General features: G+C 35.4%; 4 protein-coding genes, 1 long non-coding RNA gene and 1 pseudogene across 7 annotated transcripts; 5 read left to right on the forward strand and 1 right to left on the reverse strand.

Moving 5' to 3' along the window:
• Positions 1-41: 41 nt before the first annotated feature.
• Positions 42-4,730, forward strand: Spt (Spitting Image). 2 transcript variants are annotated; one of them, XM_033486831.2, is made up of 12 exons: positions 42-1,200; positions 1,279-1,488; positions 1,556-1,741; positions 1,811-1,984; positions 2,069-2,193; positions 2,259-2,761; positions 2,851-3,053; positions 3,179-3,380; positions 3,453-3,659; positions 3,726-3,815; positions 3,893-4,180; positions 4,264-4,730. In XM_033486831.2, the coding sequence occupies exons 1-12, from the start codon at positions 1,147-1,149 to the stop codon at positions 4,563-4,565; spliced, it is 2,544 nt and encodes an 847-aa protein (XP_033342722.2). In that variant the 5' UTR covers positions 42-1,146; the 3' UTR covers positions 4,566-4,730. The 2 variants fall into 2 exon arrangements, with proteins under 2 accessions (XP_033342722.2, XP_076383215.1); XM_076527100.1 differs by having other exon boundaries at positions 1,367-1,488.
• A 191-nt stretch (positions 4,731-4,921) lies between these two features.
• On the forward strand, positions 4,922-6,059 carry LOC117230041 (V-type proton ATPase subunit e 2-like). Its single transcript, XM_033487103.2, has 4 exons — positions 4,922-5,160; positions 5,310-5,357; positions 5,462-5,549; positions 5,625-6,059. The coding sequence occupies exons 1-4, from the start codon at positions 5,063-5,065 to the stop codon at positions 5,640-5,642; spliced, it is 252 nt and encodes an 83-aa protein (XP_033342994.2). The 5' UTR covers positions 4,922-5,062; the 3' UTR covers positions 5,643-6,059.
• A 475-nt stretch (positions 6,060-6,534) lies between these two features.
• LOC143260718 (uncharacterized) lies at positions 6,535-8,639 on the reverse strand. The gene is made up of 2 exons (XR_013035004.1): positions 6,982-8,639; positions 6,535-6,882 (listed from the first exon to the last, which is right to left on the reverse strand). It is a non-coding gene; the product is annotated as an uncharacterized LOC143260718 (long non-coding RNA).
• Positions 8,640-9,204: 565 nt separating this feature from the next.
• LOC117230022 (serendipity locus protein alpha-like) lies at positions 9,205-11,253 on the forward strand (annotated as a pseudogene). The gene is made up of 6 exons (XR_013035002.1): positions 9,205-9,304; positions 9,394-9,596; positions 9,722-9,904; positions 9,979-10,185; positions 10,252-10,341; positions 10,419-11,253. The product of XR_013035002.1 is annotated as a serendipity locus protein alpha-like (transcript).
• Positions 11,254-11,469: 216 nt separating this feature from the next.
• On the forward strand, positions 11,470-12,533 carry LOC117230029 (V-type proton ATPase subunit e 2). The gene is made up of 4 exons (XM_033487076.2): positions 11,470-11,680; positions 11,826-11,873; positions 11,978-12,065; positions 12,125-12,533. The coding sequence occupies exons 1-4, from the start codon at positions 11,583-11,585 to the stop codon at positions 12,140-12,142; spliced, it is 252 nt and encodes an 83-aa protein (XP_033342967.1). The 5' UTR covers positions 11,470-11,582; the 3' UTR covers positions 12,143-12,533.
• Positions 12,534-12,731: 198 nt separating this feature from the next.
• On the forward strand, positions 12,732-15,628 carry Sou (required for meiotic nuclear division 5 protein souji). The gene is made up of 7 exons (XM_033486965.2): positions 12,732-12,995; positions 13,378-13,661; positions 13,735-13,872; positions 13,942-14,240; positions 14,316-14,418; positions 14,512-14,666; positions 14,745-15,628. The coding sequence occupies exons 1-7, from the start codon at positions 12,860-12,862 to the stop codon at positions 14,806-14,808; spliced, it is 1,179 nt and encodes a 392-aa protein (XP_033342856.1). The 5' UTR covers positions 12,732-12,859; the 3' UTR covers positions 14,809-15,628.
• Positions 15,629-15,705: the final 77 nt, after the last annotated feature.

Consider the following 15,705-nt stretch of genomic DNA (forward strand, 5'->3'; position numbering starts at 1 on the left):
CAGTCACAAATAATCGCAAATGAATAATAAAAACAGATGAGATCTAAGAATAAACAACACACTGATATATTATGTAGGGAATTTCTCCAGTTTTAATTTGAGATCTCTAGGGTTCAAATATGCCCACGGAAATACATTTTAATGTCTAATCTAATATAGTAATCCTCCAAAATTTTATCATTTTGCTCCGAGTTGCGATCAAGATTTATTGATTTTTCGTTACGATTTTGAATTCGTGTTCACTTTTATGATTGTAAAGCCTAGAAGAGATCTCTAGCACGAATTTATAATAATTTGTCTCATATTCGAGTTGTAATTAATCAGCTGTAAATAATTAATCATTTCATGTACAAATATCAAGTATCTGAACAATTGATTCGTACCGTTACTGCTTATAAAAAACAATGCAAAATTCGGCATAATGGGTTTGCTGCTTTCAAACGTTAAAATAGCGCCAATCCATGCAACAGCAAACGCTCAAACTGGTAGTTAAATTACCGACTGTCGAGATTGGCTCATTATAGTTTGAGCGTTTTGCCACTACGTATAATGATGCTATTTTGACATTGTCATGATCAGATGATTCTTTCCGAAATTTTTATTTTGTCATATGGCAAAAGTGGTAAGAATCATATCATCGTATGCACTTGAATAAAAACCAATATTCCATTGTCTTCTCACTGAAATTTTTCAAGTTTACAAAGCTGAAATTAAATGAAGTAAAAAAAAAAATTAATTACCGTGACTGATTATTGGAATATTATACTACGTTTGTGATGCATGCGCATGCTTTATTCATAGTATGTACAAAATGGATGGGCGGATTGATAATAAAATAAGATTGTTACAAAGTCCGTGAAAATATTGCTACTACTTATTTTTATGGAAATAAATATTGAAGAATTTTATACGAAATAAATTGAATCAGCAGCGGTGAAAGCAACATGTTGCTTTGACGCAAAGATGTGATTCGTGAGAACGCAGAGAATAGTGGCAACATGAAAAATTAACGGATGTCGACTTTCATTGTTAAAAACAGTAAAAAAGAACGTATTCGTTTGCTATATTCACATTACAATTTAAAAACAATCACGAGTCGCAAAGTTGACAGCATCGCTTGATTAAACGAAAATAAAAAACGTTGAAATGTCTATAAAAACGAAAGAAATAAAGGGGATATTAATACCCATAGAAGAACAGGTAATAGTACATTGATAATTTATTAATATAATAATCTTCATAATTAATGATATGGTCTTATTACATTGAACACTTTAGGTAAATAAATTGAGAGAATTAATAAAAAGTAACTCTTTGTGTACAAATGATGCATTAAGTACAAAGTCAACTCTTTCCAATCGATTAGAGAGTTTAGGAGAAAAATTTGATGCTTTATCGAAGGAAGATATTACTGATTACGAAGAAATGGAATCAAGAATCGCCAATATAGTAGAGGAGTTTTGCTCCCTCGAACATGTGAAAGATGCGGTATGCTTAATTGAAATATAAAAATAATGTAACTTACTGCTAATTGCTATTCCAAAACATTTTGCAGGGAGAAAGAATAAACAAAGAGATAGTTGAACAAATTCTATCAATTGTACTCGATAAATTTAAACTAGCATTAGAAAACTTGGAAAAATTGGAATGTCTGCCACTGAAGCAAAGATTAACGGATTGTTTGGATTATGTTAGCGAAATGGGCAAAGCCAATGAAATTGAACATTTTCAAAATATAAAGGTCTAGAAAATATTTATGTAAAACATTCTATACTATTTTTAAATGCTTTAAACAACATTTCATTTCTAGGAGTTTGGAATGTCTATTTTGGAGTTGCTAGGGCCACTACAAATATACAGAAAAAGCTTAGCATCTCGTGTGGATGCAGAAAAAATCATATTATATTCCTGTCAGTTGTGTGCAGCTTTTAAATTACTAATCCAAGTAGTACAAGAACAGCATCAATTAAATGCACCCATCTATGTAATAGCATAATTTGTGATATTGATATTACGAGTATATATAAATCTTTTTTCTAATCGAACGTTTATTCTTTTGTTTGCATAGAATTGTAAGAAATATATCTGTGAAAGGATTTGTTTCTGTTTGAAGATGGTACTAGAAATATTGGATGCGCCAGACCCATTACCCGAGGATGAAATATTGGAAAGCGAAAATCATTTTGTTTATAGGTAGGATATAACGCATTCGTTGGACACGTCAATTTAGTACTTTATTTTGTTTCATTTGCATTTAGAATGGACTTAGTATTGGATATTTTGGCAGAAATGCCAAACAAATCTCAAGAAGAGCAAATAGAAGAATGCAAAGAGTTATGGGTACAAATTGAAGACGTATTCGCACATGCGATGGCAATAGCGCAAGTGTGCAAACCTTGCAACTTTAAAGCAATCACCGGAACCTGTCACTCTATCATATTGGAATACGAGAATTTAAAGTATCAGTTAACGTCCGAATCATCAGACTCTGCTTTGAATAATTTATTTATGAATAGTTTAAACGATGCCCTCTATCGTTTGGAACGTAAAATTAATGTCTCGGTACTGAATCTTGTTATGGAAGTTTTCAGCGATCCTTTTAACGCTTTAAGAAAACTCGTCACGATTTGTGGCAATTCGTTGATTGCTAAAAAACGATCCAAAAATGATTTGACCGATGCGGTGGAAGATTTCGATCAAATTATAGATAAAACTATGCAAATCGGTCTGTTTGCTGTTGCTTCTTGTAAAGATAGAAATCGTAAGTGTAAAAACACGCGGAAACCATTAACTGAAAATGAAGAAAATCTGAAATTAAAATATTCCTTGTTCTACACTAATTTGTTTTAGGGATCCTTCAGATTCGAAATTGTTTAGCGAGTCTTGAATCATTAGAGACTGAACTGATTTCTTCGATTACTACATTTTACTTACATCCAGAAAGCAAAGAGATGCGAGCAAACGTAAAACTACTGACTGCTCAGTGGAAATTGGAAATGAATAAGTTACACGATGCGATCAATCTGGTTATAGATTCGGCAGCCTATTGTGAGGTATTTATACATATACATGTATATATTACTATAGGATCATTATCGATGCAAGATTTATAGTTCACGCGGAAGCAAAGCATTGAACGAAATTTGAACAAAGTGTCGCTTTACATATTATTATTTAGGTAGTTTTAGATGATCTTCAAGAACGTGTCACAATAATGTCGAATTGCCTTGACAATAGAGAGCCAGTAACTCAAGCACAGGTACAGAGCGTTGTGCTCAGATCCGTGTCGTTGTCTCGTCAGATTAGTACAATTATAAATGATATTGGAAGCGATATAATCGAACGGCAAACAATAATGATGATCAGGGAGTTAAAAGCTGGTAAGAGTTTATAAACTGAGTCTCTTTAGATTCGTTACTTACGGAAATCGAATAATTCCGTGTACTTTCAAGCAATATTTGAAGCTGACGCTGCATCGAAAAGTCTTTTAACGGACAATGCCACCGAACCACAACAGTTGCGAGTAATCAAGCGATGCGAATTAGTCTTAAATGTCGTAAAAAGATTGCATCCTGCTCTGATTGCCATCATGAATAACACATCGTTGATGAATTCAAATTACGGAAGAAACGGCAAAGGTCAAGGAGACACTATTCATGGTACATACAATTATTGTTGAAAAGTAACGTTGTTACGATATTGATTTTAATATTTATTATTCTTAGACATAAATAGCCGATTAACGTCTACACTTTGCGTATCGTCTTATGATCGACGACAGAAACCTGTAACGTACATACGAACACCCTACACAGGTGAATACCTTTGTTTTGTAATAAACTTAGCATACGATTGCTGCGCATGCTCATTACATCTTCCTATATTTTTTTAGTGAGCAACTACAAGTCTCCATTATCCATACAAACTGCAAACAGCGTTTGTAGGACGGAGTTAAATTTATCGTGTCTGATACCGTACATCAAGAAGGGTCGTGAAATGCGAACAGAACGTTCTGTCATGTATAAAACACCCCATAGAAATGATTCCCTTGATCGATCAACAAAAACCGCCCAACTAAAGACCAGAAATTTGTCCAATGTTAGACAACACCTTTTTAGCAGAGACAGTATCAGTTCTCAAGATGATATTTGCTTGGCCGAAGAAAGTATTAACTTGACAGGTAATTTGCATACGCATTGTAAATGCATTAACACGTCAACTTTGTGAATAGCGACCGGCCAATCGATGTGTTGAAATTTTTAGATATTTTGGAAAAGTTTGTAACTTCTTGCGCGACTTTAAACACGACTGTATCGAAATCCCATTCCGATAAATCGCAGGACGATGCGTCGAACAAAAGTAAAAAGTCGATTGCAAGAATGACAGAGCCATTGGTCGAATCCATTGAAATTCAATCGGAAATAACAACTCGTCAGATAGATCAGTGTTCTTCGATCGGAGGCGGAGACGGGCCATCGATCGTTGAAACGTCAAAAAGTTACGGCGATGTTCCAAGGCTGAATCATGCTGCAGAAGTAACGCAAAAAAGATTATTTGGAGATTAAGCATATGTATATGTCATGTCGTGTTTTTATGATTTAGCAAGAACTTATTGACTTATTTTGTCGAGTTCCGATTTCAGTGTACTCTCTTCGGAACAAAAAATGTGAAATATAGTTATTTGCATTTAAATCGTTAAAATAAAATGGCCTACAATATTTCTTATAAAACAGTTTTTGAACTAATTTATTCCTCCACCAAGAAAAGAAATCGATATTACTTTTCGCTATCTGTTTTGAAATTTGAATAATTTTGGAATCGATAAATAAAGCTGTAATTTGAGCACTCGAGTCTTACTTCGATCACTTTCGATTATCGAATAATTGTATCTTATCGTATTGTATCTCGAAGCATGTTCAGTCGAGATACGTGTACGTCCTATCGAATTACTGTCAGAAATCGAGATTCGTATTCACGTGATTCACATTTGGGTTAGTACTGTCGTTGATTTTGTGATTGTCTCAACCCATTCGTTAAATTACTAAAGAAACGATTCAATAAAATGGGAGCATCGTGGATACCAATATTATTTTTTACTGCACTCTGGGCCATAGTGGGAATCCTATTACCCATTTTTGTTCCGAAAGGCGTTAATCGGGGGTATGTTGTTTATTATCTTATCTACTTCTCCTGTAAGAATTTATATATTCCGAAAATGATTCAAATTACGGAACATAATGAAAAGTAACGAAAACATCATTGTTATTGTCACAATAAGATTTGCGTGTTAAATAACCCTTTTTTTCTAGAATTCTTCAGGTTATCCTTATGTTGACAGCTTTCACATGTTGGTTATTGTAAGTTGAATAAAACGAATTAAAAATATTTCAACAAATTTTTCCCATAATTGTGTTTCTCAATTCATATTATAAACGAGATAAAAAATATTTTGTTCTTGTAGCTGGTTATGTTGCTACATGGCACAGATGAATCCACTTATTGGACCAAGACTAACCAACACTACAATTTTCATAATGGCTCGCGAATGGGTAAATATTATATCCTTCACCATATCATTTTTATGTTACAAATTACAATTGATAACCTTGGCATATATTTTACAGAGCAACATAAAACTTTAAGTGTAATCTACAGGAATTAAGGAACAGTATTCAAGTGAAAATATTCTAATGATTCCATAAATATAATGTGTTATTGTTTATGAAACTAATTTGTAATTAAAATTATATCATCAAAATGAAAATTGATCGTTTAGGTACTCACGCACGTTGAAAGCTCTGTAGATTTGTTCATAAAATTAACATTCCAAAACATACAGAAGATTGTATTACAAATGGCGACATCATTTCATTGTTGTCAAATCATTGGTTTGGTAATGCAAATATATTTTAAAAATCGTGTGTACAGTACGCTATTCGATGTGAACTATATGTAATATATGTAAAGATGTTTAATACGATAATAGAACTAGATAATAAGTGAAATGTATATAAATTCGAGTTAGTTATTTTTTCATTAAACTTCCATGTGTTTTTTGATTTGCGTATTATTTTCGAAATGTATCATGAAAGAGGCAAACTGATACGGTGATCCGAAATCGATATGAATTGGACGAGCATGGTGCGCGTGCATGTCACATGACGGTCATGGCCGTGTCGCGTGCAGGGTGCTCTCTTTTGTAGCGTAGCCAGTAGCGAGCGAGACGCGCGGGTGCGCACTTCAGTGTCTACGGGTGTGAGACTGGGAAAGCCTATATGGCATGTGATTCGTACATAAAGCAGACGTGACGCGATGTCAGCCAGGAAAAACAATAATGGAGGCGTGTAATGCGGTTGAGCATGAAGTTGACAAGGTTTTATTAAAATTTGGTGCGATAAACGAACATGCGGAGACAGTACTGCAAGATTTAATAAATCATATAGTTCACGCCGGCTTGACCCACCGGTGGGTCATGCTTGATTGTTCCGTGGGGCGGCATGACCCACCGATGGGCCACGCTCGTATATCAAAAAATACATAGTATAAAATAAATTTTATTTTAATTATTCATCAGTAAACATTAACATTTCAGCATTATAATCAAACATTCAGTATAAAATACTTAAATAATAATTAAATTAATAATTAAATTAATAATTATTCTATTTTTTATGCAATTTTTTAAAGCAAGTTAAGCAAAGTGCCGGTTTACCCTCACAATTATTGCAAAATGTTTTTACTTTTTTTGTTGTCTTCATAGCGTACTGATTGCCTCTTAGGTTTGCTAATCGTTTATTACACTCTTTACATCGCCTTCTCGACTTCCTCGCGGGTCCTTCGTAGGAACTCAGAAAATAGTTTTTCTTTTTTGTTATTATTTCCCTAGGGGAATTTACAACATCCATCAACAAATGGTCAATAATCTTTCCTCTGAATTTAAAAATTTTCATCCGTTTACTTCCCCATTTTATGTGAACGTACCACGCATTCACCAGACAGGTTCCGCATATCAACTGTATAACAAGTTTCCGGTACCATTTGATTGTTCTTCGTAAAGAATTATAATATGACGACATTTGATCAGACAGATCGACTCCCTTTTTTGCATCATTGTAAAAAAAAACAGTGTCTGGCTTTACTTTATCTTTTTTGCCGCGAATAAGACTACATTTGTGATTGCTTGAAGTGGTTAGCATGCACACAGGCTTTTTATCAGTCCACTTCATAAACTTCACCCCTCTACGATTTTGAAACGACATAATGTCGCCTCGCTTTTGTTTCTGCTTTACCTGCGGTGGTAAAAATTTGTTATTCATTCTTATGGTGCCACAAATATATGTATCTTTTCCGAGTAGTTCCTCGGCCAAGGGAACACTTGTATAAAAACTATCAGTGAACAATATCCGGCGCACGAACAATAAATTCCCTATCAATTTCATTACGACATCTTGAGAATGTGGTTTTCCACATCTCGCTTCATCCTTCCCGGAATAAATATGTATATTATACGTATAACCTCCTGGAAGGCACAATTTGTACATTTTTATTCCGTATTTGTGTCGCTTGCCTGGTATATATTGCCGAAAACTGAGGCGTCCTCTCCACGGAACCATGCTTTCGTCAATTACTATATTTTTACCGGGTTTCACGGTATTTCGAGAAGTGCGAACAATTTTGTCAACAATGTCTCGAACTTTATATAACCGATCCTCGATTCTATCAGTCGTATTATCAGTGAAATGTAAATATTTCAATATCGACATAAACCGATCGCGTTTCATTGCTTTCTTTATGCGCGCATTCCCATACATTTCCTTCTTTGACCAATAAAGTCTAATTTCCGGTAACCGCACTACACCCATAATTAGTAAAATAACAATAAAAGTACTCATTTCGCGTTTCGTAACAGGCTTCCAAGCTTGTTGATGCCTTCTGCTGCCAGATGCTATATTGGATATGCGCTGTACTGCATATCTATTTGTCTCTTCGACAACCATCTCCTATATCTCATCGGTGAAGAATAGTTTGTATAATTCAACTGGATCGTCGCAGTCCGTCTCTTCATCCAAAAGTTCTTCTTCCTCCGAGTATTCTTCCTCTGCTGTACCTTGTTCTCTTATTGGGTGCCATTCCGCATCAAGATCAATTTCCTCTACATCCACAAAGAATTCGAAGAAGGTAAAATATTAATGGCTAACGCGCTATGTATCAATGATATTTCGTCGAGCGAAGAGTCAAACTCTGCTGAGATGTTGATATCGATAATAACCACGACGTACGCAGAGAAACATTTAATATTATTTATTATGTTAGTACGAATATCTAAGAATGCATTGATATTGTAAAATCGACCTATTTTGATGCATGCTTATACTTTTATCTTGTTTCTCTTCATACGTTCCTAACCTCTTTTATCGAGGCGGTAAATTAAAATCTCTTAAGAAGCAAGTTCGCGAGAATTCTTAAATGGAGAATTAATCGTAGAAGAGATCATTCTTTTAGAATTATGATATTCCAATTTAATAGCGATGACGTTTCTTCTTTGTCAGCACCGTCCGATCATGAGTTAACACCAGGTCAGGCACAAGTATTGAAAGACACGATGAAAAAGGTCCAAGAGACCAGACATCACTTGGCAACCGAACATCGGGAACTACATAGTACTGTGTCGAAAGTTGGGAAAACTATCGATAGGAATTTCATTGCACATTTTGCAAGCACCAGCAAAGAAGACGTTTTTTCTGGTCCAGAGAAATCACACATGTTGAATCAAGTCCTTTGTCAGCATTTCTACCGTCATGGAATGCTATATATTGCAGTAGAATTAGCAGCGGTACCCATATACAAAATTACACAACCATTGGGATATGCTGTATGCATAGAATCATATTTAATTTTTGTTATAGGAAGCTGGAATCATAATACACAATGGAACAGGAGAACCGTTCACAGAACTAAATTATATACTTGATTGTCTGAAGTAGAGAGATCTAGATCTGGCACTTCAGTGGGCTAAAAAGGAAAGAGATGCACTTTCAGCATAGGTATGAGTGGTTTTACATGCCACTTTGGTAACACTTCTGGCAGAGAATAACACACGGTCGCTATCGTAGAATTCGTCTTTGGAATTTCAGCTGCATAGATTACATTTCATAAAGTTGATTCAACAAGGACCTTGTAAACAAACCAAAGCAATAACGATCCAAAAATGATTTTTCCGGTGCAGTGAAAGATTTCGATCAAATTATAGATAAGACTATGCAAATCGGTCTATTTGCTGTTGCTTCTTCTAAAGATAGAAATCGTAAGTGTAAAAACACGCGGAAACCATTAACTGAAAAGGAAGAAAATCTGAAATTAAAATATTCCTTGTTCTGCACTAATTTGTTTTAGGGATCCTTTAGATTCGAAATTGTTTAGCGAGTCTTGAATCATTAGAGACTGAACTGATTTCTTCGATTACTACATTTTACTTACATCCAGAAAGCAAAGAGATGCGAGCAAACGTAAAACTACTGACTGCTCAGTGGAAATTGGAAATGAATAAGTTACACGATGCGATCAATCTGGTTATAGATTCGGCAGCCTATTGTGAGGTATTTATACATATACATGTATATATTACTATAGGATCATTATCGATGCAAGATTTATAGTTCACTCGGAAACAAAGCATTGAACGAAATTTGAACAAAGTGTCGCTTTACATATTATTATTTAGGTAGTTTTAGATGATCTTCAAGAACGTATCACAATATTAGAGTGCCAGTAACTCAAGCACAGGTACAGAGCGTTGTGACCAGATCCGTATTGTTGTCTCGTCCGATTAGTACAATTATAAATGATATTGGGAACGATATAATCGAACGGCAAGCAATAATGATAATCAGAGAGTTAAAAGGTGGTAAAAGTTTACAAACTGGATCTCTTTGGATTCGTTCCTTGTACGGAAATCGAATAATTCCGTGTACTTTCAAGCAATATTTGAGGCTGACGCTGCATCGAAAAGTCTTTTAACGGACAATGCCACCGAACCACAACAGTTGCGAGTAATCAAGCGATGCGAATTAGTCTTAAATGTCGTAAAAAGATTGCATCCTGCTCTGATTGCCATCATGAATAACACATCGTTGATGAATTCAAATTACGGAAGAAACGGCAAAGGTCAAGGAGACACTATTCATGGTACATACAATTATTGTTGAAAAGTAACGTTGTTACGATATTGATTTTAATATTTATTATTCTTAGACATAAATAGCCGATTAACGTCTACACTTTGCGTATCGTCTTATGATCGACGACAGAAACCTGTAACGTACATACGAACACCCTACACAGGTGAATACCTTTGTTTTGTAATAAACTTAGCATACGATTGCTGCGCATGCTCATTACATCTTCCTATATTTTTTTAGTGAGCAACTACAAGTCTCCATTATCCATACAAACTGCAAACAGCGTTTGTAGGACGGAGTTAAATTTATCGTGTCTGATACCGTACATCAAGAAGGGTCGTGAAATGCGAACAGAACGTTCTGTCATGTATAAAACACCCCATAGAAATGATTCCCTTCATCGATCAACAAAAACCGCCCAACTAAAGACCAGAAATTTGTCCAATGTTAGACAACACCTTTTTAGCAGAGACAGTATCAGTTCTCAAGATGATATTTGCTTGGCCGAAGAAAGTATTAACTTGAAAGATAATTTGCATACGCATTGTAAATGCATTAACACGTTGACCTTGTGAATAGCGACCGGTCAATCGATGTGTTGAAATTTTTAGATATTTTGGAAAAGTTTGTAACTTCTTCCGCGACTTTAAATACGACTATATCGAAATCCCATTCCGACAAATCGCACGACGATGCGTCGAACAAAAGTAAAAAGTCGATTACAAGAATGACAAAGCCATCGGTTGAATCCATTGAAATTCAATCGGAAATAACAACTCGTCAAATAGATCAATGTTCGATCGGAGGAGGAGACGGGCCATCGATCGTTGAAACGTCAAAAAGTTACGGCGATGTTTCAAGGCTTAATCACGCTGCAGAAGTAACGTAAAAGAAATTATTTGGAGATTAAGCATATATATATATGTCATGTCGGGTTTTTACGATTTAGCAAGAACTTAATGACTTATTTTGTCAAGTTCCGATTTCAGTGTACTCTTCGGAACAAAAAATGTGAAATATAGTTATTTGCATTTAAATCGTTAAAATAAAATGGCCTACAATATTTCTTATAAAACAGTTTATGAAATAATTTATTCCTCCAACAAGAAAAGAAATCAATATTACTTTTCGCTATCTATTTTAAAATTTGAATAATTTTGGTATCGATAAATGTAGCTGTAATTTGTACACTCGAGTCTTACTTCGATCACTTTCGATTATCGAATAATTGCATCTTATCGTATTGTATCTCGAAGCATGTTTAGTCGAGATATGTGTACGACCTATCGAATTACTGACAAAAATCGAGATTCGTATTTACACGATTCACATTTCTGTCAATACTGTCGATTTCGTGGTTGTCCCAACCCATTCGTTAAATTACTAAAGAAACAATTCAATAAAATGGGAGCATCGTTGTTACCAATATTATTTTTTACTGCACTCTGGGGCGTAGTGGGAATCGTATTACCCATTTTTGTTCCGAAAGGCGTTAATCGGGGGTATGTTATTGTTTTATCTACTTCTCCTGTAAGAATTTATATATTCCGAAAATGATTCAAATTACGGAACATAATGAAAAGTAACGAAAACATCATTGTTATTGTCACAATAAGATTTGCGTGTTAAATAACCCTTTTTTTCTAGAATTCTTCAGGTTATCCTTATGTTGACAGCTTTCACATGTTGGTTATTGTAAGTTGAATAAAACGAATTAAAAATATTTCAACAAATTTTTCCCATAATTGTGTTTCTCAATTCATATTATAAACGAGATAAAAAATATTTTGTTCTTGTAGCTGGTTATGTTGCTACATGGCACAAATGAATCCACTCATCGGACCAAAACTATCCAACACTACAATTCTCATGATGGCTCGCGAATGGGTAAATATTAATACTGAAATATTAATAACCAATTGATAACTTTGGCATATTTTTTGCAGAGCAACAAAGATCTTTAAGTGTAATCTCTAGGAATTAAGGAATAGTATTCAAGTGAAAATATTCTAGTGATTCCATAAACATAATGTGTTATTGTTTATGATATTAATTTGTAGATAAAATTATATGATCAAAATGAAAATTGATCATTTAGATACTCATGCACGTTGAAAGATCTGATCATAAAAGTTAACATGAAGATTTGTTCATAAAGTTAACATTTCAAAACATACAAAAGATAGTATTACAAATGGCGACATCATTTCATTGTTGTCAAATCATTGGTTTGGTAATGCAAATATATTTTAAAAATCGTGTGTACAATGCGCTATTCGATATGAACTATATGTAATATATGTAAAGACGTTTAACACGATAATAAAACTAGATAATAAGTGAAATATATATAAATTCGTGTTAGTTATATTTTCATTAAACTTCCATGTGTTTTTTTTGCGTATTATTTTCGAAATGTTTCATGAAAGAGGCAAACTGACACGGTGATCCGAAATCGATATGAATTGGACGAGCATGGTGCGCATGCATGTCGCATGACGGCCATGGCCGTGTCGCGTGCAGGGTGCTCTCTTTTGTAGCGTAGCCAGTAGCGAGCGAGACGCGCGGGTGCGCACTTCAGTGTCTACGGGTGTGAGACTGGGAAAGCCTATATGGCATGTGATTCGTGCATAAAGCAAAAGTGACAAGTAGTGACGCGATATCAGCCAGGAAAAACAATAATGGAGGCGTGTAATGCGGTTGAGCGTGAAGTTGACAAAGTTTTATTAAAATTTGGTGCGATAAACGAGCATGCGGAGACAGTACTGCGAGATTTAATAAATCATATAGAGTCTCTAAAAAAAGAATTCGAAGAAGGTAAAATATTAATGGCTAACGCGCTATGTATCAATGACATTTCGTCGAGCGAAGAGTCAAACTCTGCTGAGATGTTGATATCGATAATAACCGCGACGTACGCAGAGAAACATTTAATATTATGTTAGTACGAATATCTAAGGATGCATTGATACTGTAAAATCGACCTATTTTGATCCATGAATCATACAAACCTTGCACTTTTATCTTGTTTCTCTTCATACGTCCCTAACCTCTTTTGTCGAGGCGGTAAATTAAAATCTATTGCGAAGCAAGTTGCCATTCGTGAAAATTCTTGAATGAAGAATTAATCGTAGAAGAGATAATTCGTTTAGAATTATGATATTCCAATTTAATAGCGATGACGTTTCTTCTTTGTCAGCACCGTCCGATCATGAGTTAACACCAGGTCAGGCACAAGTATTGAAAGACACGATGAAAAAGGTCCGAGAGACCGCACATCACTTGGCAACCGAACATCGGGAACTGCATAGTACTGTGTCGAAAGTTGGGAAAGCCATCGATAGGAATTTCATCGCAGATTTTGCAAGTACTAGCAGAGAAGACGTTTTTTCTGGTCCAGAGAAATCACACATGCTGAATCAAGTGATTTGTCAGCATTTCTATCGTCATGGAATGCTAGATATTGCAGCAGAATTAGCAGCGGTACCCATATACAAAATTACACATCCATTGGGATATGCTGTATGCATAGAATCATATTTAATTTTTGTTATAGGAAGCTGGAATCATAACAGACGAAGGAACAGGAGAACCGTTCACAGAATTAAATTATATACTTGACTGTCTGAAGCAGAGAGATCTAGATCCAGCACTTCAGTGGGCTAAAAAGCACAGAGATGCTCTTTTAGCACAGGTATGAGTGGCTTTACATGCAACTTTTGGAACATTTCTAGCAAAGAATAACACGCGGTCGTCGTCGTAGAATTCGTCCTTGGAATTTCAGCTGCATAGATTACATTTCATAAAGTTGGTTCAACAAGGACCTAGTAAACAAACTGAAGCCATAATGTACGCCCGACAAAACTTTACGCAATACGTCGGACGTCATGGGAAAGAAGTACAAGCATTAATGGGTACGCTACTTTACTTGCCAAATGGGATACAATCCTCCCCTTATAGTCATTTATTAGATCCAACTTTATGGCTTGATATCCACGACGTTTTCACGCGGGAGGCTTGCACGTTATTGGGTTTGAGTGTCGACAGCCCACTTTCGGTCTGGTACGTGTTTTATGATTCGCTAAGATTAGAGTTTGGAAGGTGCCCGGGTCGTTAGAAACATGTTCTCCGTTATAGCATTAACGCGGGATGTACTGCGTTGCCTACGCTATTGAATATTAAGCAAGTAATGCAACAAAGACAAGTAACGGGAGTGTGGAACGGAAAAGACGAGCTACCCGTAAGTATATGTTATCGTCGACACGTTGTGGTCGTTCATGGATCGTCGACTTACGTTTGCTTGTGTCACTCAAACGAATCTTTCTATGTACAGATCGATATAGATTTGGGCAAAGAGAGTCGTTACCATTCTGTGTTCGCATGTCCGATTTTACGGCAACAGAGCACGGAGAATAATCCACCTATGAAGCTGGCTTGCGGTCATGTGATCTCGAGAGACGCGCTGAACAAACTCACCAACGCGAACAAGTACGTAATGGAATAGAAAAACGATAATACGAAACGACAGTCAAAAATTCGAGAAAAAAATCATCGGTTTCCTTTCAGATTGAAATGTCCATACTGTCCAGTGGAACAGAATCCGGAAGATGCTAGGTTGATATATTTCTAGGATACTGCGATACAGCTGCACGAAAGAGACATTACGAGTTTCTCTGTAACGTCACGCCTAAACCGATTAAGTATTTAGTGACTTTTGCCGGTATATCCTATCTCATGAACTCTCGTGGTGAACATGATAAACACGGTAATTACGTTTCATTTCGCTTATTTGGTTTATTCGTCTGATCAGGCAGATTGAGATCGATTCGCATGGATCGTTTAAATTATTTGATTATTTTGGTTGATTTTTTTGATCGTCGGTAACAGTGACAACTATTATTTCAGTTAATTAAAATTTCGGCGTCTTTCGGGCGGCAAATAAAATGAGTTGAAAAGGTAATCGGAATAAAAATAAGTAAATAAAATATATATTAATCGAGTTGCGATTCACAGAATGAAATATATGTTTATATTCATGTACGCGCGGATGTGACGATACTAACATTGAAATTACATATTCGGTAGCACGAGCTCGGACATAAACGTAAAATATCGTTGCTCATCATTCAAGTTAATTGCAAGTGTAAACCAATTCGCGGTGCCACACGATTTTTCGTTCTACCGTTCGCATTGTGTCGTATCGTATCGTATAGTATCGTACCGTACCGTACCGTACCGTACCGTATCGTATCGTATCGTAGCGTATGATCTTAATACAAACAAGAGTTTCGTGCTACAATTACCGATAACACTATCTTTTAACGAAATATTTTTCTAACTTGAATATTTAGAGAATAAACGAAAGAAATTGTATATCTATGAATTGTATATCTATTGTAAGAATATTTCGTACTGTAATTAAATAATATAGTATTGTACAGGAACAGAAAGGGAATTGTCCAATATCGATGACATAAGAATAAGATCCTTTTGCACCTGTCCACATATAGTTGTACCGTTATACATA

Source organism: Megalopta genalis, chromosome 17, assembly GCF_051020955.1.
Source record: "Megalopta genalis isolate 19385.01 chromosome 17, iyMegGena1_principal, whole genome shotgun sequence".
Lineage (NCBI taxonomy): Eukaryota > Metazoa > Arthropoda > Insecta > Hymenoptera > Halictidae > Megalopta > Megalopta genalis.

What these genes read in the sequence shown, in the direction of transcription:
- LOC117230041 (XM_033487103.2), top strand. Translation starts at nt 5,063, where the DNA reads ATGGGAGCATCGTGGATACCAATATTATTTTTTACTGCACTCTGGGCC. An exon ending in CCGAAAGGCGTTAATCGGGG is followed by an intron (nt 5,161 to 5,309) that starts GTATGTTGTTTA and finishes CTTTTTTTCTAG; the next exon opens with AATTCTTCAGGTTATCCTTA. An exon ending in GCTTTCACATGTTGGTTATT is followed by an intron (nt 5,358 to 5,461) that starts GTAAGTTGAATA and finishes TTGTTCTTGTAG; the next exon opens with CTGGTTATGTTGCTACATGG.
- Spt (XM_033486831.2), top strand. Translation starts at nt 1,147, where the DNA reads ATGTCTATAAAAACGAAAGAAATAAAGGGGATATTAATACCCATAGAA. An exon ending in TAATACCCATAGAAGAACAG is followed by an intron (nt 1,201 to 1,278) that starts GTAATAGTACAT and finishes TGAACACTTTAG; the next exon opens with GTAAATAAATTGAGAGAATT. An exon ending in TCGAACATGTGAAAGATGCG is followed by an intron (nt 1,489 to 1,555) that starts GTATGCTTAATT and finishes AACATTTTGCAG; the next exon opens with GGAGAAAGAATAAACAAAGA.
- Sou (XM_033486965.2), top strand. Translation starts at nt 12,860, where the DNA reads ATGGAGGCGTGTAATGCGGTTGAGCGTGAAGTTGACAAAGTTTTATTA. An exon ending in AAAAAAAGAATTCGAAGAAG is followed by an intron (nt 12,996 to 13,377) that starts GTAAAATATTAA and finishes CTTCTTTGTCAG; the next exon opens with CACCGTCCGATCATGAGTTA. An exon ending in ACGGAAAAGACGAGCTACCC is followed by an intron (nt 14,419 to 14,511) that starts GTAAGTATATGT and finishes TTCTATGTACAG; the next exon opens with ATCGATATAGATTTGGGCAA.
- LOC117230029 (XM_033487076.2), top strand. Translation starts at nt 11,583, where the DNA reads ATGGGAGCATCGTTGTTACCAATATTATTTTTTACTGCACTCTGGGGC. An exon ending in CCGAAAGGCGTTAATCGGGG is followed by an intron (nt 11,681 to 11,825) that starts GTATGTTATTGT and finishes CTTTTTTTCTAG; the next exon opens with AATTCTTCAGGTTATCCTTA. An exon ending in GCTTTCACATGTTGGTTATT is followed by an intron (nt 11,874 to 11,977) that starts GTAAGTTGAATA and finishes TTGTTCTTGTAG; the next exon opens with CTGGTTATGTTGCTACATGG.